Genomic DNA, 26,751 nt, shown 5'->3' on the forward strand with positions numbered 1-26,751 from the left:
TATAGAGAAAAATCGATAAAGCAGACATAACTCTTCTTATCTGTACTAGAAATGTCAACACAATACATTTGAATCTGTTGGGTTTGAATATCTTAGTTTATCACTATTATTTTCCCAAAGTATTCTTTCCCAAGTACCCAGAAGCCACATTCAACTTAAAGGCAGAGTAGGTGCAGTGATTTAAGAAACATCCACAATAGTTAGTCTGGCTTGACGATGCTCAGGGAGCTGCCACTGGTGTTTAATTGAGAGACTATAATAGCACTTAGGAGTCCTGGTTGACAGTGACCAAAACCTAGCTGAAACACACAAGAAAAAGTATGCAAGTACATTCGTACATGGAGAGGAATTTTACTGGCTTAATCCAAGGAAGGGTTGATAGACAAGCTGTTGTAGGGTAAGAGTTGCAGGTGCACCCAAGAACAACCGGAGCCAAGAACTGAACCCCACTGAGGCTCTCACTCTCTTTCACCCTCTCTTAATTCAGGCCAGCCAACAATACCCAAATGTTCAATTGTATAGGTTTCACCATCTGAGAGACAGTTCTATATTTTGAAAATTCTAGGGAAGGATTCTAATTGGTCTGGCTTGGGTCCAGGTACTTCCTCCTGGTGGACTAACTGAGATCGGAAGGCTGAGGCAGGTCTCAGGAAAAGCACAAGTTGCAGTGGGGACCTATGCACTCCCCAGAAAAAGAAAAGATAAACAGCTAATAGGAAAGTTATCTACGACTATGATCTCTGGCCAGAACGCCCCAAAAGGCATTTGTTAGGATGGCCTAGATGGCCTCTAACTCTATATTCTGTAGTCCTAGGATTTGAATTATTATGTTGATTTGTTCACTTATTTGACAAATAAAAATTGTGTATATTTATGGTGTACAGTGTGATGTTTTGACTTATGTGTACATACATGGTGGAATGGTTAAGGTAAGCTAATTAGCGTACACATTAGCTCATTTCTCATTTTGTTGTGTGGTGAGAACACTTAAAATCTACTCTCCTAGCGATTTTCACATACATATATAATATATTGTTATCAACTATCGTCACCAAGTTGTACAACAGATTTCTTGAACTTATTCCTCCTATTTAACTGAAATTTAGTATAATTTGGACAACATCCCCCAGCCACTGCTTGCCCCATATCCACCACTTCCATTGCTGGCTAAATTTGGAAAATATATGAAAAACAAGTTAAGCAAATTCCAGAAAAAAATGAAAGACCAAAAAGCTCTACATTTGCCTAGCCTTTGAGGATTGATTCTCAACAATTCTGAATTCACTGGGTGTTTAGATGACATTTTGCTTCTATTTAACCGTGTGGAGAAAGCCCTGTTCCATTTGCATGGCTGCCTGTATTCTTTAACACCCTGATTCAGAGCTCTGCTTTTGGCTCTCCTAACCCTTTTCTCTCCTCTTTTGGTAGTTGGTACACAAATATTCTTCAAATTGTCATTTTACAAAAGGTCAAAAATGAGCTGTCTTCCCCTTTAGAGAGTGGGAAGTAGTGTGCATAACCTTCATGGCTATTTTCTCCCCTTTAGTTTTGCAGCCTTAGAAAATGGCATGTAACACACCTAACCAAAGACAGCGGACTCTGTCAACAACAGGAGAAGCTCTATACGAAATTCTTGGTCTGCATAAGGGAGCATCAAATGAAGAAATTAAGAAAACCTACAGGTACGGGTTTCAATGGTGACATTTCTTCTGCTACTAGTGAGTTATTTTGTGACTGGCAGGTTCCTCCATTAAAGACATAAGCTTCTCGCTAAGACCAGGTAATCCAAATTTTAGATCCAATGTTCCCTGCTCTACAACATAGGAGTTAGGAATGGAAAGGCATGAGAGTGATTTTATGCAAGAATTCACTGATGATGCTGGGCCTTAGGAAAGGGCAGCCTGTGTCTTAGACCTGCAGTGAAAGAGAGAGAGAGAGAGAGAGAGAGAGAGAGAGATGAGTGAACCAACCACAACAAATCGCTGTCATTTTTTTTTGTTTTTTTGACAGAGTCTCACTCTGTCGCCCAGGCTGGAGTGCAGTGGTGCAATCTTGGCTCACTGCAACCTCCACCTCCCAGGTTCAAGAGATTCTCTGTCTCAGCCTTCCAAGTAGCTGGGATTACAGACATGTGCCACAACGCCCAGCTAATTTTTTTTTTTTTTTTTTTTTTTAGTAGAGACGGGGTTTCACCATGTTGGCCAGGCTGGTCTCGAACTCCTGACCTCAGGTGATCTGCCCACCTCGGCCTCCCAAAGTGCTGGGATTACAGGCATGAGCCACTGCGCCCTGCCAATCGATGTCATTTAACCCATCTGATATAGCATCACTGAGTCAGAGGAATTCTTTTTTAATAAAAGGAGTTTGGTGGAATGCTGTATTTGTAAGCTATACTTCTCAAGTCCTTAATTTTGATCTTTTATGGTCTAGTTCCAAGGTAGTTATTTTTGGAAACTTTGAAATGTCTTTTTATTTTAAGTATCCAGGGAATAAAAAAATATTGAGGGAGAAATGCCATTACTACAACCCAAACGTATGAGAGAAGCTGTCTGAAAATTAAAGTCAAAGGGGCAAATCCCCAACTCAAAGCACAAAAAAATCATCTTCTTCTACACCGAAGTCTAGAAAGGCCTTTCAGTGACAGAAGAAGCACTGGTTTGGGGCTTCCTACTCCAGGAGACTTTCTGCACTGGTGCTATAGTATGTCAGTCTTCTAAGAATTCCATGATGATTTTAATGAATTTCTCAAAACTCTGATATTTGTCCCACCTATAAGGCATGTAGCCTATCTGATACTTGTCTTGACAATATTTGGGGACCTCTTAGGGCATTTTGAGGTATTTAACTGTCTCTTGGCTAGTTGGAGGAAGAAAGATGTGTGGACCTTAACCACCTTCTGGACAGGGGAGCTGCTTTCAGAGAGAGAAAATCTTTCCAAGAGAGTGTTTGTTTGTTTGCTTGTTTGTTTAGAGATAGGGCCTCACTTCTGTCACCCAGGCTGGAGTGCAGTGGTCTGATCATAGCTCTCTGCAGCCTCTAACTCCTGGGCTGAAGCAGTCCTCCCACTTCAGCCTCCTGAGTAGCTAGGACTTCAGGCTAGCTACTCAGGCTATCAGGACCACCATGCCTCACTAATTTTTTAAAATTACTTTTTTAAAAAGATGGAATCTTGTTTTGTTTTCCTGGCTGGTCTTGAACCCCTGACTTCAAGTAATCCTCCCATCTTGGCCTCCCAGAGTGCCAGGAGAGCTTTGACAGTTTCACATTGAAGTCTAAATTTGCTAAGACTCAGGCTCTTTCTTACATATAGTTTTAAGTAGATGAAACAACGAGAAACTTTTGACTTGTGATACTCTACCATGAAGGACATGGTGATAACAGAAATAGTGGAATAATTTGTGCTTGTAAACATTTAAGATTCACCTGTGGGTTTTGGTGACTGATGATTAAACTGTTTTCCAACTTGCAAAAAAAATGTTGAGTACAAAATTAGCTTATTGTAGAAAATTTGCAAACTACCAAAAATGAAGGCAATACCATTTATCCATAATCCTACCTCCAGTAATAATTATCATTAATATTTTGTTTCCTTCTGGTCTTTTTTTTTCTATCTAGAAAAGACATTTAAAAATCAGGTTGTATTAGTCTATATTCTTCAACTACCTCTTTTTTTTTTGAGCTAGAGTTTCACTCTTGTTGCCCAGACTGGAGTGCAACGGCGCAATCTCTGCTCACCGCAACCTCCGCCTCCTGGGTTCAAGCAATTCTCCTGCCTCAGCCTCCCGAGTAGCTGGGATTACAGGTGCCTGTCACCATGCCTGGCTAATTTTGTATTTTTAACAGAGACGGGGTTTCTCCATGTTGGTCAGGCTGGTCTCTAACTCCCGACCTTAGGTGATCCTTCTGCCTCAGCCTCCCAAAGTGCTGGGATTACAGGCGTGAGCCACCGTGCCTGGTCTACTACCCTTTTTTTTTTTTTAACAAGGTCTTATCATGAAACTATCTTGATGTTATTAAATAGTCTGATTTTTAATGGCTGCGGCCTACGGTTATTCTGTAATTTATTTAGTCACATTGCAAGTTGTTATTGAGCATGTAAGTTCTTTTACTTATTCCTTATACTTAATATACATAGATTATAACGCATATTTTCAATTACTTATTTTCTTATGAGGTATAAAGCTATGCCTTTACAGGAAAAAAAGAATCAAAATATAAATAAATTTTCAGATTTTAATCAGTTACTTCTTGATTTAGTCTTGAATTAGGTTTTTTAAACCTATGTGCTTTTTCTTACTGTACAGAAGTTTAAAATTAGGCAAATTTGTTAGTCATTTATGACTTTTGTTTTACCTATTATGGTTAAAAGACCTCTCGCAATTACAACACTGTAAAAATATTCACCTCATCTTCTTCTAGCACATTTATGATTTTGCTTTGACACTAAATCTTGATCCAATTGGAGTTTATTTTGGCATAAGGAATGAGAGAGAATTCCAGATCTGATTTTTTTCCAAATCCTTAGCCCACTAATACTTATTGAGTCTCTATTTTTATCTATTAATGGGAAGTTCTCTGGGTTTGGGTTGGAACCTTCATCATGTGGCAAATTGTAGGAACTGAAATGCCTTTAAGAAGCATGTTTTGAAGAAAAAATGACAATGGTGTGAACAGCAATTTGGAACCAAATAGTTACATGAAAATGGTAGAGTCTGATAAAAGTCAATATCAATCTTCTAGTTTATATTTCCCTTAAGGTGCTAGGGAGAGAAAAGTCTTTGCTGTTCCATTTTGCCTTAGACCTATCCAGAGGCGCGTGCCTGGGAGCTGCCCACACCTGTTGGTGGACGTCCTTGGCTGAAGATCACTAAATTTCACTGAAGGCTTCAGGCTGGGACACTGTGCTGGGGTAGGGGAGGTGGGAGGGAATGCCATAATTGCACTGTCAGTTAATTTTTGTAATATCTACAAAAATGCTCCCCAAAATGGGGAGGGAAAAAAGTGACATCCAACTTCCTTGTAATTTTTAAAATCCACTTTACTTTACAAATGTGACTCTTAATTGTCTTTATTAATTTTGTAAGCCAAAATTTCAGGTCATATGTTAATTAAGTCATTAATTATGCTCAGTTGTTTGCAAGTTTAATAATTGCAACATAAAGTCTAGTGTCTTGCTATTAATTTTGTTTTAATGTCATACGAACATTATTTTTTCAGGTGATTAGGGTACTAGTATGCTACCAAAAGCATCTACTTCTCCCTAAATTACACATTTGTATTCTGCAAGTTATTCAAAATGTATGAGCAAGCTGGAAATCCACTGAGAATATTATTCTTATATTGTAGGATCTGGATCAAAGCAGTCACAATATAGTGAAATTAAAAGTCAGTGAAATTTAATAAAATTACCAGCTGTTGAATCCATACACCACTTGGCCACTGTTATAATATTTGGCTGTGCTCTTGAAAACAAGGCTGAGTTAGAAGACTTCTTTCTTCTTTTGCATTTTATTTTTAAAAAGATAATCTTTCATTTGATTAAAAGGAAAACAGGTATATAAAAAAGTCTTTCTCTTACCTCATTTCCCCCAAGTCACTTCCCCAGGGGAAACAATATTATCAATTCTTTGTATACCCTTCTAGAGAGATCTTATGTCTAAATAAGCATATATAGGCCAGGCACGGTGGCTCACACCTGTAATCCCAGCACTTTGGGAGGCCAAGGCGGGTGGATGGATCACTTGAGGTCAGGAGGTTGAGACCAGCCTGGCCAACATGGCGAAACCCCATCTCTACTAAAAATATAAAAATTAGCTGGGCGTGGTGACACATGCCTGTAATCTCAGCTGCTCGGGAGGCTGAGGCACTAGAATCGCTTGAACCTGGGAGGCAGAGGTTGCAGTGAGCCGAGAGCCGAGATCATGCTGCTGTACTCCAGCCTGGGTGACAGAATGAGACTGTGTCTTGGAATAAATAAATAAATAAATAAATAAGCATATATTCAGAACTTCCAGTCTAAGCAAGATGATGTAGACTTTTCTCTTCCCTGCTAAGCACAACTAAAAACCTTAGAAATAACACAAGAGACAACCAAAAGAGAACTCTGAAAGGTAGAAAGAGAAAGGTTAACTGGGTCAGAAATCCCAGGTCACAGCAGCAGGGCATTTTATAATCCCCTCCACTCCAACCTAACAAAAGATAACCCAGGCCCAGCTTTTCCCAATACTCAATCTAGCAGGAGAAGGCATCCAGGTAGTCTTATTCTTCCTCCAAATTGAACAGAAATCCTGCCAACAACATTAGACAAGACCCACAGAAACAGCAAGGGGCACCAACTGGAAGCTCCCCATCAACATCTTGCCGGGAAATGCTGTCTTTTCCCACCACCAGTCTGGGACTCCTCTCTCTCACCTAGAGACCCCACTTGACAGAGGAAATTAGTAGGGGGATTCCACCACAAGCACCCAGCCCAGGAATGCTTTTGTCCCCACAGGCTGGAGAATCCCTTCACCTAAAGTCACCTGACTCCTCAGCTACTACCAACAAGGAGTGTTGGGAGCCTCAGAAGCAGGAGACAAACCAAACAAACCAAGAAGCACCGTAAAGACTCTGAAAAGTAGATTGTTATTGGAACCACTCACAAAAGTAGGCTAGAACCTGCATGCTAAACCTAAAGAAGGGGACTGCCTGCTAAAATAAAACAACTTAAATAGAACCCAGAATCTGCCAACATGATAGCCAAAATATCCAGATACAAACAAATCACTCACCCTACAAAGAAGCAAGAAAATCACAACTTGAATAAGAAAAGACAATCAGCTAACTCCTGTGCTGAGATGAACCAGATGTTGCAACTAACTGAAAAGCATTTTAAAGTAACCATCATAGGCCGGGCGCGGTGGCTCTCGCCTGTAATCCCAGCACTTTGGGAGGCCGAGGCGGGCGGATCACGAGGTCAGGAGATTGAGACCATCCTGGCTAACACAGTGAAACCCCGTCTCTACTGAAAACACAAAAATTAGCCGGGCTTAGTGGCAGGCGCCTGTAGTCCCAGCTACTCAGGAGGCTGAGGCGGGAGAATGGCGTGAACCCGGGAGGCGGAGCTTGCAGTGAGCCGAGATCGCGCCAATGCGCTCTAGCCTGGGCGACAGAGCAAGACTCCGTCTCAAAAAATAAATAAATAAATAAATACATAAATACATAAACCATCATAAAAAATTCAACAAGTAATGACAAATTCTCTTGAAGCAAGTAAAAAAAATGGAAATTCTCAGTGAAGAAATAGGAATTAACAAAAAAGAACGAAATAGGAATTAACAAAAAAGAACGAAATAGGAATTAACAAAAAAGAACCAAATGGAAACTATAGAACCAAAAAATAACATAAATAATAAAACTAACTGGATGAGCTTAATAGTACAGTGGAGATGACAGAGAATAGAAATTGAGGACAGATCAATAGAATGTTCCCGATCTGAACAACCGATAAACAATAAACTGAAAACAGAGTCTCAGAAACCTGTGGGACAATAACAAAGATCCAACATGTATAGCACTGACATCCTAGAAGGAGAGGAGTGAAACAATGGGACTAAAAGAGTACTCAAAGAAGTAATGGCTGGAAATTCCCCACATTTGGCAAAAGATAGAAACCTACAGATTCAAGAGGCTGAGAGAACTCCGACAGGATAAACCCAAAGCAATCAATGCCAAGAAACATTATAATTAAACTTCTGGAAACTACAGACAAAGAAAAAAATTTGAAAGCAGCCAGGGAGAAACAATGCATGGCCAAACACCCATTTGAATGGCAGCATATTTCTCATCTAAAGCAACAGAAACCCAAAGGAAGTGACAAAACATTTTTCAAGTTATGAAAGAGAAGAACTGTCAACAGAAAATTCTGTATCTGGTGAAACTATATTTCAGGAGTGAATGGGGAAATACGTTCTCACATAAACGGAATCTAAAAGAATTGTCACTAGCAGATCTCCTCTTAAAGAATGGCTAAAGGAAGTTCTTCAAAAGAAAGGAAATGATAAAGGAAGGATCTTAGACGATCAGGAAGAAGTAAAGAACAAGGGAGAAAGCAGAAATATGGGTAAATACAAAAGACTATCCTTTTCCTCGTGAGTGTTCTAAATTATGTATGATGATTGAGACAAAATGTATAATACCATCTGAAACTCAAGACAATGACATTTAAAAATGGGAGGATAAAGTAGCCAAAGTGGGAGTAAGGTTTGCACCTTCACTCAAACTGATATCAATAAATTGTGATGTCACACATGCATACACATATATAATACCGAGTCACTGGGAAACCCATATAAAATAATACACTCCAAAACACCACAAATAAATCAACATGGAATCCTAAAAATGTTCAAATAACCCATAGGAAGGCAAGAAAAAAGAACCAGAAGAATGAGAAACAAATGAAACCAACAGAAAATTTAAAATCTATTTCAGCAGCCTACCATCTCCCCAATTGTCCAATTCCCATTATCTAAAACTTGTAGCCTTAAACCCTCACATAATAATTATATTGTGTAAACATCCTGAGCATATATGTTATATTTTCCTTTCTTCTACACATGGTAGTGTGAAGGAAAGAATAAGGGAGAAAGCAGAAATATGGGTAAATACAAAAGACTATCCTTTTCCTCGTGAGTGGTGTGTGTCCTCCCACCCTCGATGTTGGAGTGTTCTCCCTCCTAGCCTGTACTTTGTATTCCCTTAACAATATATCTTAAAGATAATTCCAAGGAATGATCAGTTCATGAAAGGTTTTCTCATTCTTTTCATGTTACCATGTAGTATTCCACGACATGGATGTCCCATGACTTACTTAGTTTCCTATTGATAGATATTCAGGTTGTTTCCCATCAAGTCTGTCTTTTTTTTTGTTTAAAGGCTGTCTTTTTAAAACCAACTTTTTGCTTCTCGGAGAGGGAAACCCCATAGTCCAGAAAGGTAGATAGAGGTGGGGAAAGGGAAACAATCTTGGTTCCTGATCCCTTTTCAATATTTGCATGTCCTGATCCCAAACTCCTGGAGCAAAGATCTCACGGACCCAGCCAGATCAGATGCCCATTCATGTCTAACTAGCTCTGATTCAGGGAATCACAACTTCCCACTATCACTTAGCAAGGAGGTGTGATCCAACTTTTACCAGAAGGGAAAGGGACAGTGTTCTCTAAAAAAGGGGACAAAGTTGGAAAAGAAATTTTCAGTATCTCCAGTTCTTCATTCTTTTACAGAATTAACCATAAAGCAGCCTCAAAGACCTATCTCAGTCCCTCCCGTGTCAATTTGTAGATCTTTATCATAGAGTCTTCCTGTGAATAAAGCCCCTTTTTCCTCTGTCATCTGAAACTCAACCATACTTCATTAGTCAGCTGATAAAATGGAGTCCCCAGCTACCTCAAAGGAGAGTCCCCAGCTGAGAAAGGGGACAAGAGGAAGGCTTTTACTGTGCCAATCCATCAGGTATTGAAGCTGTGCCTTATTGACATTTTGTGAAGAGAAATGAGATCTTTTTTTTTTCAAGGGATGTCAAGCTCTTTGTGGCAAAGCACAGTGAAAATATCAGGTACTACTGTGGATGAACAAATATCCAAGTCTAAAATTATCCTGCCCTTTAGTGCTGCTGTTTAAAAACCATTTATCTAGCATAAGATGAATTTGTGATCCGAGTCAAAAGTGACATATCACAGGGTGAAACTCATGGTATGGTCTCATCCAGGGCCTTCATTATGGAATAAATCTGCCTTTAGTATTGCATAATCATCCCAAAGGGGTTGAAGTCTAAGGCTTATTTAATCCAATTTTATCGTTGCTTCATCATGTCACTTAATCTGACCAGTGTTTGCATGAGATAAGCAAATATTTTACCTGCTTCTCCCACTGCCTAAAAGTCTTAAGTCTCCCCTTATCATGCTGCCTGAAGGAGACTTATTTGAGTTAATCTTTTAAATTCAGATAGGCCTAGAAGAAGTTATCCATCATTCATACATTTGCCTGAACTTTAAACTGGCATGTCTTGCCTTTCCACCTAATTTAGATATTGCTCCAAGAGCCAACAGGAATTTTGAGTTAGAAAACTAGTATAGGAGGTGAGGAGGAGGGAGAGTCACTAGTGGACGGTGGGATGATTGAAGAGTTGGGGAGATAGGAGACTGCTGAAATAAGAAACTCAAAGCTTTTTCTCTACATAACCTCAATACTCAGGCTCAAGACCCTTTCAAGTGACTTGAGAACTTGGGTTCACTGCAGAGTCTCTGCTGTCCTTCTTCTAGGGGTCTCCTATGCGGAAGTCTCCCAGGGCATGGGAGCCAGTTCATCTCCATGTAGTGGCATTGTCCACCAAGCCATGTTGCCACCCTGTAGCTGATGCTGCTTTGCCATTTGTTGGGTGGGCACGCCCACAGTCACTGCTAGACATAACCCTGGGTGCTAGACTTTGCTGCTGTAGCTCCCCTGCCACTCAGCTGCATCACCCTGCCAGGCATGGTAGGCACAGAAGGTGCTCCTTGCCAACCTTTCAGTCCCCAAGTCCTCTGACCACTCCTTCAGGCCCAGAAGCCTCTTCTGCTGTTTACCTTGAGAGCCGAGGGAGCACCAAAGCCTGCTGGGCTGTACCTCTGGCAGGGTTGAGGTTGGGCATAGCGGATGGCTCCCTCCCTCCTCTTTGTGATATGCTCTGTTAGAGCCCCCTGTGAGTTCAAAGCATGGTAGAAAAGCTCCTTCCAGTTTTCCTTGTAGCTCTCTTTTTCTCTAGGACCCAGACACATGCTCAGGGGGTGAGCCAGACACTAGCAGTAATGTCACTCTGCTTAGACTCTAGATCTCATCCAACAGACACCCCTCCTCCTGTGTCAAGGTCATCGCACCTGGCTCTTTCCTAAGATGCATTCTTTTCCAGAAGATTCTACAGTTCCCTCCCCAGACTAAGAGAGGTTTCTGTCAGGCTGTACCACTGGTTCTTTAGACTTACCCAGCTGGGGCTGCCACAGCTGTGGCTTGTATTCCTTTCTGGAAGCCTCTTCAGCTCTGTGGGACTTCTGAGAGGCCACGGGCACCAGCTTTTCAAACACATCCTGATGTGCCCTAACCCTGTGCAGTGAACAATGGGTGACAATGACTCAAAGAGCGGCCCTACCGTATTCCTGCAGCAAGTCCACCTGATTCTGTGTTGAAGTGGATAAATAAAGTGTGTCATTTTACTGTTTGTTGCTCAGCAAGAACTGTGGGTGTGTGATTAGGTTTCCTCTTTTCTTGTTGGCACATAAAGGACCTTCACTCCAAAGTCATTAGATTGTTGATCCATACTGCTACCTAATGATAGCAGAAGCTAAGAAGGCTGATCAGAGCATGTAGCAACCACCAGTATGTCTAGAGTCTCTGACACTATCAATGGCTTTATACCAGCAAGTCTTGTTCATTATTCAACGAATATGTATTGAGCACCGCCTCTGTGTTGGCCACTGTCCTAGGTAAAATAGCAGTGAACAAAACAGACCTGCTTCCTTAAACCTGTTTTAAATAGGGCCAGAGGAAGGGGGAGACTTAATAATGAACAAATAAGTAAGACACACAGCATATCAGATGTTGCTAAATGCTAGGAAGAAAAGCAGAAGAGGGTAGGGAGTGTTAGGAGTATGCTGGAAGTTCTACATTCTCTTTGAGATGTTCACATAAACACTAAAATCACTCCATTGAAGTGTATTCTAAATATAATGTAGCAGTTAAGAGCACAGGGTATTTCTGAGTGTGGTGGTGCTTGCCTATAGTCCTAGCTACTCAGGAGGCTAAGGTGGGAGGGTCTCTTAAGCCCAGGAGTTTGAGGCTGTAGTATGCTATGACTGAGCCTGTGAATAGCCACTGCACTCCAGCCTGGGCAACACAGCAAGATCCCATATCTAAAAATGAATGCAAGATATTCAGAAAGACCTGAATTCAACTCACTTTTCTCAGCCTCCCTCTCTTCATAAGTAAAGTGCAGATAATGATCCAATCTCAGAGGGTTGTGGAGGATTACATGAGATGATGCATGCAAAATGCTTAGCCAAGTCTGGCACATGGGTACTGGGTGCTAAAAAGAATACACAAGGGCCTGAGAACCAACAGGTTCTCATACAGAATGGCAGTTTCCAAACTCAGCTAGGGCACGGGCGCAGGGTGAAGTGCCAAGAAGTGTTGAGTGTGTGAATGAGAAAGAATGGATAGAGAGTGTGTGTGTGTGTGTGTGTGTGTGTATGGGGGTATTTAGATTATGTGACATTTAGATTCCACTGAATACATTTAAAATAATGTTACAACTGTTTTATTTTAACATGCTGATGTTTATAATATGCTGAAAATTACATTCTTTGCATCTGTTTAATCTTATAAAAATTTTTAGATACCAAATTTAAAATGTTGAAGGGACACAGTTTCTCAATATTATTTTAAGAGGTGTCTAAGCAAAAAGAACTTAACTGGGGGTGGGGAGGACAGAAGAAACCCAAACATCCCACCGAGAGTGATGACAAGAAGACATTCAGGTGGCTTCGGGGAGTGGCAGCCTGTGGGGGTGCAGCCGAGCCCCTTCCTGAGGGTTTTATTTGCTTCCTGGCCTACTGCGCTGTCCCAGCAGAGCACTGCAGCCTCACAGACAGTAGTTCCCTTGCTGCTTTTCTGCCTTTCCCATTCTATCAGTTCCTTGAGGGCAGACACTGTGCCTGGTCTCTCATTGTACTTCCAGCCCTAGCACCATGCTAGTATTTGCTGAATGCAAAAAAGAATTAGAAAATAGAAAATATCTGTTTTCTCCCTGATTATAGTCTCAGCTTCTTCGGGACCATTTCTCAAATAATTAGTTTGGTCACTTTGCTGAACAGGGAATTATTCACTGACACGATAAACAGAGGAGAGGCAGATCAGCAAGGAAAGATACTAGCTTCCATCTGGGATCCAGAGCATTTCGTATGATTCTGGGACCTTCAAGTGAAAAGTAGTTAGGGGATAAGTAAAGGAAAACAGTAAAAAAACAGCCAGGTATGCAATTTAGAGAATGTGTCTTCAGTGTTTAAAATCTTATTTGTAACATAAGCATTGGTTTTTATTTACACCAATACGTACATTTTTGAAGTGAGCTAGAAACAAGATTAAGATGCCCCAACGTGAGGCTGACTGGTTTCTCTGGCATGTTGGGTGCAAGAGCCTAACAAAATGCTGGGTAAGAAATCATGCAAAGATCTAGCTCTTCCTTGGCTTTTTAGAGAGCCACAAAATTGGAGTGAGGCTGGGTGTGGTGGCTGTTGCCTGTAATCTCAGTAATTTAGGAGGCTGAAGTGGGAGGATCAGTTGAGCCCAGGAGTTTGAGGCTGCAGTGAGCTATGATCATGCCACTGCACTCCAGCCTGGGTGACAGAGCGAGATCCTGTCTCTAAACAAAACAAAACCTTAAATAGATATTAACTTATAGACAGGCTTGGTGGCATGTGCCTGTGGTCCTAGCTATTTGGGAGGCTAAGGTGGGAGGATCTCTTGAGCCCAGGAGTTTGAGGCTGCAGTGATCCATGATTGCACCACTGCACTCCAGCCTACGTGGCAGAGTGAGACCCTGACTCTAAAAAAAAAAAAAAAATTCAAAGTAAACTAGTTTTGCACATTAGCACTTGGGTCTCTGTGCCTCATGGATAGGCTTAATTCCTCCTTGTTGACAAGGTACCAAGTATTCTGATTCACATGACAGCAGAAGACTCAGTTGACTCTTCTTTTTCATTTGACTTCACATGGAATTTTCTAGAAATTATCTTCCGGTTCTGCAGAAATGAGTTGCCTCAGAGTAGACCAAAGTGAGGCAAATTCTGTTTTCAAAAGGAGCAGAAAAGAGTGCCATTTCCATAATGATCTGTGGCAACCCCAATCTGTGGTGCTTTCACCCATCTTTATTAGCAATTATAGGTGAAAACAGAGACTGCTTATGAATAAAGTGTAAATGTCAGGGGAATGCATAGTTAATAGAAGAATTGTAAATATTTACAAGGCAGAGTGATGATTCAAGCTCACAAGATTAATTGACATTAATCTCTATCAAGCACTAATTTGCTTCCTGAGTTCTAAAACCTTCCACTGAAAAGAAGAGTATGTGAGGCCATACTCATAGCCCACTTGGAAGAGTTGTCTTCAGGTGGGCTGCATAACCTCCCTTCTCCCTTGTCAAGTCTTTCACTTAATCGGGCCTCTTAGTTCTTCATGCAGTACCAATCTCAGTCATTGCTGGGTGCCGGAGTCATTATGATCCATAACTTTTTCACTCACTCATTCACTCAATATCTATTTAGTATTGGATAATTATTTATATTATACTATGAGAGATGAATATACATATAATATTCATTGTATTCATTAATATGGACCCTATGCTCAAGTTCATCTATCCCACTCATTATACTCTCCCTTGTTTTGCTTGTCTTTGAGACATATCTTTTCAACCTTATTAAATTTTACTCTATGTAGTAAACTCTTTAAATTTACTGGCTCTGGTTTGCATGGTTGTGCAATCTTCTCCAGCAATGCTGGTCAGCAGAGAAACAGGAGTGGAATTAGTGGGTGGCTAATGTCATCTTCTTGGGGGTGAAACAGGAAATCAGAATGATTAAGAAATTGAGTAAGATGGTTTGAGTAGCATTCAAGTGCATGAACACAAGATTCAGCCTGTACAGTTAAGGAAATTGTCAGTGAGACTTCCAGTCTAGAAAAATAGGTCCTATTAGGTTTAGAAAGTGAGTTTGGGGAAAAATGGGTTTAGGAAGAATAAGAAAGTGAGAGCTTGACATAAAGATCAGAGGATAATGCTGTTTGTTTTTGCACTGAGAAAACTGAAAGACTAGAGACACTGGGAGCCTGAAAAGAGCTATTGGCAGGGACTGCTTCTGAAAACTACCAGGACCTGCTTGGAGCTTTGTCACTGGAACTTAAGCCAGGAGCCAGCAGGAGGAAGGCCTAGAGAGAGCAAGTGCTTGCTGAGAGCTTTGACTAGAACCAGTGGTGCGAGCTGCTATTGAAAGTAGGAGACAAGATATCAGGCGGAGGAAGTCTATACAGCCATTTCTCCTACACTCCAGTCTTATCCTCCCTTGACCTTCTAGTTCAGTAGAGATTGCTGGCCTGAATAAAAACCACAAATGTAAAATCTCCCCCAGGAAACATAATAAAGTTAGATGCCCAGAAACTTTTATTGGGAGCTTGGGCCAGATACAGATATTTTGAGCTGTATGCAGCCTACAGATTCTGAGTGAGCTGTGGGCTGGTAGGTTGTTGGAAAAGGATTATATTATACAGTACACAGAAATCTCAGTGGCTTGCTAAAAGCTGTCAGTGACCCACTGGTGTCAGAAGTTCAGGTCCTCATCCCCTAAAGTAGTGCCTTATGATTGGTGTTGGACGTGTATCTTATCTACTGTGTTTGCACAAATATCCCAGTTCCTTCTACCTTACTAGGGAGGGTAATGAACTGGCTCTTAATCAGCCATAGGAAAAAACTGTAGTGACCAGAAAGCTACCTAAAAAAAAGATTAAGTATTGTTGTACTTTTAATCCTTACATTTAAAAAATCAAGTATAATTCCTCATAAAGTCAAGTTAATACACATTCTAGTAAAAATGAGGGAAAATACTTGTCATGCAATGATTGAGACACAGCGGTTTCACCATCTCCACTACCACTAGAGGTCAGCACTTGACTCTCCATATGGTTCTGTATGAGGGAAAAGACCAATTCTCTGAAACAGCTCATCATCTACGGTTCCTATTGTTATCTCATGCCATCTGTCTTGAATCACAAAGGTGACTGCATCCCAGAAAATGACAGAACACTCAAACAATGGTTGGGGTGAGTTGCTCAGATATTCCATCTGCAAATGTGAGAAAATCATAGGATTGTGTAATGTGGCCTTCAGTGTGTCCTCAGTGGGGCCTTGCTGGTCAAAGTACTTGAATCATGTACTATGGTAGCAGGTGTTTCAGAAATAATTACACAGCAGGGGTAGCACTGGCATCACAATCTGCAATTTGAAACCAAATGGTGCCCTGAGCTTTCTATTCTGTCCCTTATGAAGGACAGAGACTAATCCTAGGCCCAGTGGCTCCTGAGTCCCTGAGCCTTGCTAGCATTCTCAGCCACATACTGTACTCAAGCTTCTTGTGGGAGGGCAGTTGTACTAGGTGCAAGTGCATGAAGTGGTTATAGGGGATTTGAGGGATTCAGGGGCTGATCAAGAGAAAAGATATGACCACAAGAGGCAGTAACACATAATAAGCTTTGTTGGTGCTTGGGTGCTTCGATATGGCTGTGTGAGAGGGGCCCTCACAGCATAAGACTGCCCAGGGGCTTTCAGTGAAGGGGCACCATCCGGGAGAGGAGGGTGAGGGAACTTCTAAGGAAGAGGGGGTCAAAACAGGGGCTTATGGGTCTAGTTACGTCATCCAGCAGCATAGCAGGTCTTTGAGTCAGAGAGGTCCAAAGAGCTATAAAAGCTTGAGGTCTTATAACCACAAAGCTCTATCTTATCAAAAGCCAGCAGAAGCGGAGTGAGGTTTTGCAGGGTAGGTAAAGCAGACTGGCTCTACGTGGCTGGAAATCTGATAGTTGGGCTATTTTTTAGATAATTGGATGGGTTAAATAGACATTTCTCAAAAGAAGATATACAAATGGCCAACAAACATATTTAAAAATGCTCAACATCACTAATCATCAGGGAAATGCAAACTAAAACCACAATGAGATATCACCTTACTCCTGCAAGAATGGCCGTTATTAAAAAGTCAAAAAACAATAGATGTTGGCACAGGTGTGGTGAAAAAGGAATGCTTATACATTACTGGTGGGAATGTAAATTAGTACAACCACTGTGGAAGACAGCATTGAGATTTCTTAAAGATCTAAAAATAGACCTACCATTTGATCCAGCAATCTCACTACTGAGTATCTACACAAAGGGAAATAACACAATATATCAAAAAGACATGTTCATGCATGTACTTATTGCAGCATAATTCACGATTGCAAAGATACAGAACCAACCTAAGTGCCCATTGACCAATGAGTGGCTAAAGAAAATGTGATATATATACATCATGGAATACTACTCAGCTATAAAAAAGAGAAAAATAATGTCTTTTGCAGCAACTTGGATGGAGCTGGAGGCCATTATTCTAAATAGATAACTCAGGAATTGAAACCAAAACACTGTATGCTGTCACTTATAAGCTAAGCTATGGGTACACAAAGGCATACAGGGTGACATAAGGGACTTCAGAGACTCAGAAGGGGGAGGGTGGAAGGGGGTGAGGGATAAAAAACTACAATGTATACTACTCAGGTGTCGGATGCACTAAAATCTCAGACTTCACCACTATACAATTCATCCATGTAACCAAAAACCACCTGTACTCCAAAAGCTATTGAAATTTTAAAAATATTTAAGAATAAATACATAAACAGTTAGATGTGTAAAAACCTGACTTTGGTGCTGGCAGGCTTTTGAGCTACTGGGTTTCATCCTGCAGTGAAGAAATTTTTAAAAAGCTAGGGGCCAATACACAGAGGCTGTCTTTGGCTCATTTGTGTAACAGCATGTAAGGCCTTTGGTGGGATTAACATACAGTTGAAAGAAGACAACAAAGACATAAGTGATCATCAGGAGTTTCCTGGTTCTCACTGACTAGGTAATTTGTAGCGATTGTTCCTCCTGCTGACAGCAACTAGAAAAACTGAAAGAACACACCCCCCACCCCCGCACCCCACCTCCCACTGCCCCCCCACATATCTTAAAAGCATTTGAGAGTAAAGAATTACTGCTAACTGGGCCCTGATCTTGGAGGACAGAAGCTGAAAGGCTAAGCAGGACTTTAAAAAACAGCCCTACAGACAAAAAAAGGAGAAAACTTGGACACTAGTCCAACAAGGATGAAGGTCCTGCAATTTTATTGAGATTCTGAAGTGCTGTAATCCAGGAGAAAGGGTAAACTAGAAGGAAATCTTCTGTGGTTGACAATTACTTTGGTGGTCGTCAACAACCATGCCCGCTGGTTTTCATGTCCTTGTGTTATAAGTCATAAATCTGGGATGGCTCTCTGACTCAATTTAACCCTTAGAATATGGCAGAAGTGATGCTGTGCCTAAATATTAAAAAGGTCTACCAGTTTCTGCTTTTGTTTTAAGCTAGCCACCATTCAAGAAATTTAATTACCCCAAGACCATCTTGTTGTGAGAAGCCTTATCTAGCCATGAGGAAAAGCCACATGGAGAACAGAGTTCCCCAGACAGCAGCCCTAGCTCAGCTCCCAACCACAGTCAGCACCAACTTATCGGCATATATGTGAAGCCATCTTGGGAGCATATCCATCAGCTCCAATGAAGTTTCCTCAGCCAATGCCAAGCAGAGCTCAAAATTGTCCCCACCAAGTTCTGCTCAATGACAACATTTGAGCAATTAAATAAAATTCTTGTTGTTTTAAGTTACTAAACTTTAAACTTTATGTACCTTGTTACAGAGAAATAAATAATAGGAACACCAGTTTTGTATGGACTGCAACTGAACTTTGAGTCATCTGGGTAGCCAAGGAAACCTTGATCTTTAATATTGGATTAAGATGATCTTAGTTTTGCAAAGACCACAGAAATCTGAAAATAGGAAATAAAAACACTTTCTGGTTTAAGATAATATCTTCTTAGTCCTCAAATTATTTCTTAAATATGTTTTAATGCAATGTTTGCCACAGAGATAAGCATACAAATCAAGACAATATGAACAAGATTTAGCAGAAATAATAGGAACAGAGCCATGAGAATTTTAGACACTTGAATGATCAGATACAGATCTTAAAATAACTATCTATGACCAAGAAGATAAAATACGAGACTGAGAATTTTTTTTAAAAATCCTGAAAATTATGGAAAGGGATATTTCAGATTTGCAAAAGAAATAGAAACTCTACAACAGAAAATACAACCACCAAAGGAAAAAACCCAAAGGTAGGTTTTATCAGGTTAGAGAGTTGACTGGAAGATAGCTCAGAAGAAAATACCAAGGAAGAATTACAAAAAGATGGAAAATGAAAAAAGATTTAAAAATAGAAGATTTATTAACAAGATAAAAATGAAGTTTCATTAACAAGAAAGAATTACAAAAGGATGGAAAATGGAAAAAGATAAAAAACATAGAAGATTTATTAAGTTAGATATAAGCAAGTGGAGTCTAAAAAGGAGAGTAGAAAGAGAATGGGAAAAAGCCATTTGAAAAAACAACATGTTGATTTTCCAGGTTCATGAAAGATATTAAACCACATATACTCAATAAAAGCAAGCAAAATAAAGACAAAGAACTCTATACCCAGGCATATCACAGGAAAACTTCCAGAATCTAAACATGTAAAGCCTTTATAGCAACCAGAGGAAAAAATACATATTACTTTTAAAGCACAACAATTAGGCTTACAGCTGATTTTTCAACCAAGGTAACAGAAGCCAGAAGACAGAGGACAAAAGTCTTCAATATGGTGAAAGAAGGTAACTGATAACCTACAATTCTACATCCAGGGAAATTTTCAAAATTGAGGTGAAATAAAAACTTATTGTTTTTTAAAAGAAAACTGTGAATTAATCCCCAGTGGATTTGAAAAGAATGATAAAAGAATACATAATTTCTAAACCAACAGGGAAAAAAAGTAGAGTAATGAGAAATTAATCCAACAAGAAGGCAAGAAAGGAAAGGGAAAAGAAATATGAGTATATTTTAGAAAGGACAAATAGAATATGGTGACTAAACCTGAAAAATATCAGAAATTATATTAATAATAAATATAGACCAAATGCTTCAATTAAAAGAAAAAAGTCACTCTGAATAAAAAACTGACATCATATGGTTTTTACAAAAGACATATCTAATATTTAAGAATACAGAACATTTGAAAATAAAAGGAGGGGCAAAGATGCTATGCAGATGCTTAACAAAAGAAAGCTGTATAGCTTTATTAAAATTAAAATGAAGACAGAAAGCATTACTACAGATAAAGAGGGATACTTCATAATGATAAAAATTTGACACCCTCCAAAGTCTAAACCAGGAAGAAGTCGAATCCCTGAATAAACCAATAACAAGTTCTGAAATTGAGACAGTAATTAATAGCCTACTAACCAAAGAAAGTCCAGGACCAGATGGATTCACAGCCAAATTCTACCAGAGGTACAAAGAGGAGCTGGTACCATTCCTTCTGAAACTATTCCAATCAATAGAAAAAGAGGGAATCCTCTCTAACTCATTTTATGAGGCCAGCATAATCCTGATACCAAAACCTGGCAGAGACACAACAAGAAAAGAAAATTTCAGGCCAATATCCCTGATGAACATGGATGCAAAAATCCTCAATAAAATACTGGCAAACCGAATCCAGCAGCACATCAAAAAGCTTATCCATCACGAACAAATTGGCTTCATCCCTGGGATGCAAGGCTGCTTCAACATATGCAAATCAATAAACATAATCCATCAAGTAAACCGAACCAATGACAAAAACCACATGATTATCTCAATAGATGCAGAAAAGGTTTTTGACAAAATTCAACAGCCCTTCATGCTAAAAACTCTCAATAAACTAGGTATTGATGGAACGTATGTCAAGATAATAAGAGCTATTTATGACAGACCCACAGCCAATATCATATTGAACGGGCAAAAACTGGAAGCATTCCCTTTGAAAAATGGCACAAGACAAGAATGCCCTCTCTCACCACTCCTATTCAACATAGCATTGGAAGTTCTGGCCAGGGCAACCAGTCAAGAGAAAGAAATAAAGGTATTCAAATAGGAAGAGAGGAAGTCAAATTGTCTCTGTTTGCAGTTGACATGATTGTATATTTAGAAAACCCCATTGTCTCAGCCCCAAATCTCCTTAAGCTGATAAGCAACTTCAGCAAAGTCTCAGGATACAAAATCAATCTGCAAAAATCACAAGCATTCCTATATACCAATAACAGACAGAGAGTGAAATCATGAGTGAACTCCCATTCACAATTGCTACAAAGAGAATAAAATACCTAGGAATCCAACTTAAAGGGATGTGAAGGACTTCTTCAAGGAGAACTACAAACCACTGCTCAAGGAAATAAGAGGACACAAATGGAAAAACATTCCATGCTCATGGATAGGAAGAAACAATATTGTGAAAATGGCCATACTGCCCAAAGTAATTTATAGATTCAATGCTATGCCCATCAAGCTACCACTGACTTTCTTCACAGAATTGGAAAAAACTACTTTAAACTTCATATGGAACCAAAAAAGAGCCCGCATAGCCAAGACAATTCTGGGCAAAAAGAACAAAGCTGGAAGCATCATGCTACCTGACTTCAAACTATGCTACAATGCTACAAGGCTACAGTAATCAAAGCAGCATGGTACTGGTACCAAAACAGATATATAGACCAGTGGAACAGAACAGAGGCCTCAGAAATAACACCACATATCTACAATCATCTGATCTTTGACAAACCTGACACAAACAAGCAATGGGGAAAAGATTCCCTATCTAATAAATCGTGTTGGGAAAACTGGCTAACCATATGCAGAAAACTGAAACTGGACCCCTTCCTTACACCTTATACAAAAATCAACTCAAGATAGATCAAAGACTTAAATGTAAGACCTAGTACCATAAAAATCCTAGAGGAAAACCTAGGCAATACCATTCAGGACATAGGCATGGGCAAAGACTTCATGACTAAAACACCAAAAGCAATGGCAACAAAAGCCAAAATTAACAAATGGGATCTAATTAAATAGAGAGCTTCTGCACAGCAAAAGAAACTGCCATCAGAGTGAACAGGCAACCTACAGAATGGGAGAAAATTTTTGCAATCTATCCATCTGACAAAGGGCTGATATCCAGAATCGACAAACAACTTAAACAAATTTACAGGAAAAAAACAAACAACCCCATCAAAAAGTGGGCAAAGGTTATGAACAGACACTTCTCAAAAGAAGACATTTATGCAGCCAACAGACACATGAAAAAATACTCATCATCACTGGTCATTAGAGAAATGCAAATCAAAACCACAATGAGATACCATCTCACGCCAATTAGAATGGTGATCATTAAAAAGTCAGGAAACGACAGATGCTGGAGAGGAAGTGGAGAAATAGGGACGCTTTTACACTGTTAGTGGGAGTGTAAATTAGTTCCACCTTGTGAAAGATAGTGTGGCGATTCCTCAAGGATCTAGAACTAGAAATACCATTTGACCCAGCAATCCCATTACTGGGTATATACCCAAAGGATTATAAATCATTCTACTATAAAGACACACGCACACGTAAGTTTATTGCGGCACTATGCACAATAAAAAGACTTGGAACCAACCAAAATGTCCATCAATAACAGACTGGGTAGAGAAAATGTGGCACATATACACCATGGAATACTATGCAGCCATAAAAAAGAATGAGTTCATGTCCTTTGCAGGGACATGGATGAAGCTGGAAACCATCATTCTCAGCAAACTATCACAAGGACAGAAAACCAAAAACCACATGTTCTCACTCATAAGTGGGAGTTGAATAATGAGAGCACATGGACATAGGGAGGTGAATATCACACAGTGGGGCCTGTCTGGGGGTGGGGGGCTAGGGGAGGGATAACATTAGGAGAAATGTTTAATGTAGGTGATGGATTGATGGGTGCAGCAAACCACCATGGCACGTGTGTACCTATGTAACAAAACTGCACGTTCTGCACATGTACCCCAGAACTTAAAGTATAATAAAAAAAATTGATTCACCAAGAATATATAACAGTTATAAGTTTATGGGCTTCTAAAACACATGGCCTAAAATATACAAAACAAAGAGTTGGCAGAACTTTAAGGAGAAATCTGCAAATCTACATTCATAGTGGAAAGTTTTAACACATCTGGCTTGATAAATCAATAAAATGGCTAAGGATATAGAAGATTTGAACAAAACAATTAACAAACAAAATCAAAAGCTATAAAAACAAAGTACCCAATAAGAACAGAATATATACCCTTTTCAAACACACATGGAACATTTATAAAAATAATAAGACATAAGTAAAGTCTCAAATTTTAAAGGATTTCAATCATACCAAATATGTTCTCTAACAGCAATGCAATTATGTTAAAGAGCAAAATTTTTAAATAGCTGGAAATTTTCCATATATTTGAAAATTAGGAGGTATAATTCAAAACAACTTGTGGCTAAAAATAACAAACTATAATTAAAATTATAAAATATCTATAATTCAATGCTACATATTAAGATGTGAAATGCAGTCAAAATAGCACTTAGAGGAAAATTTATAGAGTTTAATTCACATATTAGAAAACCAAGCCCAGAAATAAATTTTAAAAATACATAATGACCAAATTGAGTTTATCCCAGAAACATAAGCTTCATCTAACATTTAAAAACTCAATCAATCACATTAACAGACCAAAAGAGAAACAATATATCTCCTCTATAGGTGCAGAAATAACATTTGATAAAATTCGACATCCATTCACTCTTAGTGAATTCAGAAGAAGGACGCCTGTTACAGCCACTTTTGACATCGTACTTGGGGTGGGGGGTCTTATCCAAGGCAGTACAATAAGGGAAGAAATGTAAATGACATAAGGATTTGAAGGGAAAAAATCCAGTTATCACTTGAGCTTATATAATTGTCTATATAGAAAATTTAAAAGATTTATAATTTAATAAAATTTGGACATGAGCTTAGCAAGTTGGAAGAATAAAAAAATCAACATACAACAATTATTTCAAACCTAAGCATAAAAATAGAAAAAAATTATTTTTATCTGCAATAAATAATTAGGAACATTTTTAAATGTCAAAACCACAAAAAATTGAGCTCCCAGGACTAAATCCAAGAAAATATACATAGGACATAAAGGTAAAAATGATAAAACTTTAAAATTCGTTAAAAAGATCGAAATAGGTTGACATATTATACAAAAGTCAATCTCCAAATTAATCTATAGAGTCAATGCAATTGCAATAAAAATCTCAATAGGTTGTGTGAATGTGTGTGCATGTGTTTGGGTGTGTGTGTGTGTGTGTATGTGTGTGTGTGTAAATTGACAAGCTAATTCTAAAATTCATGTGGAAATGTACAGGACCCAGAATAACCACAGAACTCTTGAAGAACAGCAATATGGCAGAATTTGCTCTTTAAGATATGAAGACATATTTTAAAGCATCACATGTTAGACTGTTATTGGCCCAGAAATAATCAAATTGACCAATGGAGCAGAATAGAGATCCCAGAAATCCAGGGAAAGGATTTTCTTTTCCTAATAAATGGTGCTACAAGAGTGGAATATCTATATAAGTAAGTGAGATTAGACATCTACCCTCCAGCACATTAAAATGTCAGGTATAAATGGGCCATAGACTTCCATATGAAAGGAAAAGCTATAAAGATTTTAGAGTTATAGAGAGTTTATAGAACAATATCTTCCTGAATTGAGGAACAAATTGGTTAATTCAGTAAATTAAAATAAAGAATTTGTGATTACCAAGAGATACCATAAAGTAAAACAACAAGAAAGCCCCAGAATGGGAGAAGATATATGCAATACATATAACTGAAAAAAGAACTCGTATCTAGAATATGCATTTTTAAAATACCACAAATTAATTTTAAAAACCAAAGTAAAAATTTGTAAAGGACTTACATGCACTTAGAGAATATCCAAACGGTACATATAACAGCCTCATATAAACCATGAGATTGACAGACATTAAAATATTTTAAGAGCTGGGACAGCATGGTTAGAATCAGGCCTCAGGTGACTCAGAGACTGGTAGAGAGTGGTAGGTAGCAGTAGTTTAATTGAATCTTGAAATGTTGGATGGGGAAAGGAAGAGAATGGAGCAAAACACTGTAACTCTTAGAATTATGCCACTGCCTCAAAATAGGAAGATCTTGAGGGCTTTAGATAATTATAACTATAAACCACATGTTTATCTTATCTGCCACTAATTAAATTCACTATGCATTTTAGTTGAAAGCTGTCATTAGATTTTGAAGTGGAAATTAGAGGCATTGAATGCTATTTCTAATATTAGCTATAGCCATGCCACATTGACAGGTGACCAAGAGTGTGGAGACGTTTAGAATTAAAGGCTCACATTCTGGTTGAATATTATGTCACTTTAAGTATCAATGTAGAAATGACAACAAATACCTTTAACAATGGATAGGTGCCTATTCTATTTAAAAATATTCCAGGCACTTCCTTAAACCCTACATTCTATAGTTGTTTCCTTTCTCTATGGACAACATGCAAGAGGGTGAGGCATTGCACGACCACCTCCTTGACGGTTGTAGAGTTTTGGCAGCTGTCTCTGCCCACCATATTTCCCGAGGATTCCTCAGAGCCAAGAGTATCTGCCAAGAGGAATCAAAATGTTGCTGATGACCAGGAATTGGATATGTTACAAGTGGAAGTGTTCCAGCTCTCCGAATTTGCCAACTCCATTGTTAGGAGTGTGAAAAATGGATTGGGTGCATCTGCCCTTGTGAGCTGACAGAGATCCAAGCTGTTTAAAAAATGACAGGAAGCCACCCTAGAAACAAGAAAATGTGTGTAAAGAGGCATTTTCCAGAGATTTCTTCCTTCCTGTTTTTTTGTTTGTTTGTTTGATTTGGAGTCTCACTGTCGCCCAGGCTGGAGTGCAGTGATGCAGTCTTGGTTCACTGCAATCTCCACCTCCCGGGTTCAAGCAATTCTCCTGCCTCAGCCTCCCGAGTAGATGGGATTGCAGGTGTGTGCCACCATACCTGGCTAATTAGTAGAGATGGGCTTGTTGATGAGGCTGGTCTAAAACTCTTGACCTCAAGTGATCTGTCCGCCTGGAGATTTCTTCCTTTCAAGGCAGAAATAACAGCCCTTTCATTTGATTGGCCTAGATGTGATATCTTTGGAACCATGGGGGGGAAATGCTGCAATTCCTATTTCAGGGCCCAGAGTGAGAATTCCAGGAATATTAACAGTGCTGAAATGTAGTAAACATAAAAGTAAAAAAATGATAAAAGGCATTTTATGCTATTAGCAAATATTTCATTATAAATTCTGTATGTAAAAAAACATGTCTCCAATGGTCCTATCTATAAGAATTTATAAGTACCCCAGATATCTTTCAAAAAGGATGAAAAAAGTTTTGGTTAAATAAATTTAAGATGAATCATCATTGTTTGATTTTTAAAAATTTATTCTGTGTTTAGGATTAGAATGGATTATACATCATGATTTATGCTTTTAAATATTTTGGTAATTAAAGCATCCTGATGCTGAGCTCCTTAAATATTCATCTACTTCCTAATCAATAATACTTCAGTTCCTAAAATAGATGTGATTTTTTCCATTTATCATGTAGATTGATTTATAAGGTATACTTTAGTTTTCTGCTTTACTTCTGGACTTACTGTTTTAAAATGAAACAATTTGTTCTAAACTAATACAATAAACAAAAGCTTAAGGTGTGTTCCTACATAGACGTATGATAGGCACAGTAGGGAGATGAGTCAGCTGGAATTTCCAGCAGAGTCCCTCAGGAACTGCTTTCTGATCCACAGAGGAGAAGGCCTTATGCCCACAAGAAAATTTCTATAGATTATTAAGTGGAAAACCCTATTTAGAAAGAGGCCAAATATGCATTTGAATACAAAGGAAGTC

General features: G+C 39.0%; 1 protein-coding gene across 4 annotated transcripts in view; it reads left to right on the forward strand.

Moving 5' to 3' along the window:
- Nucleotides 1-26,751, forward strand: part of DNAJC5B (DnaJ heat shock protein family (Hsp40) member C5 beta) — a 124,056-nt gene that overhangs the window by 73,192 nt on the left and 24,113 nt on the right. For all 4 annotated transcript variants that reach the window (XM_054497528.1, XM_054497526.1, XM_054497527.1 and 1 more), the window contains one exon: nt 1,547-1,682. In XM_054497528.1, the coding sequence (XP_054353503.1) occupies nt 1,564-1,682 (119 nt within the window). In that variant the 5' untranslated portion in view covers nt 1,547-1,563. The remainder of the gene's footprint in view (nt 1-1,546; nt 1,683-26,751) is intronic.

The sequence above is a fragment of the Pongo pygmaeus genome, chromosome 7 (genome assembly GCF_028885625.2).
Source record: "Pongo pygmaeus isolate AG05252 chromosome 7, NHGRI_mPonPyg2-v2.0_pri, whole genome shotgun sequence".
Classification (NCBI taxonomy): domain Eukaryota; kingdom Metazoa; phylum Chordata; class Mammalia; order Primates; family Hominidae; genus Pongo; species Pongo pygmaeus.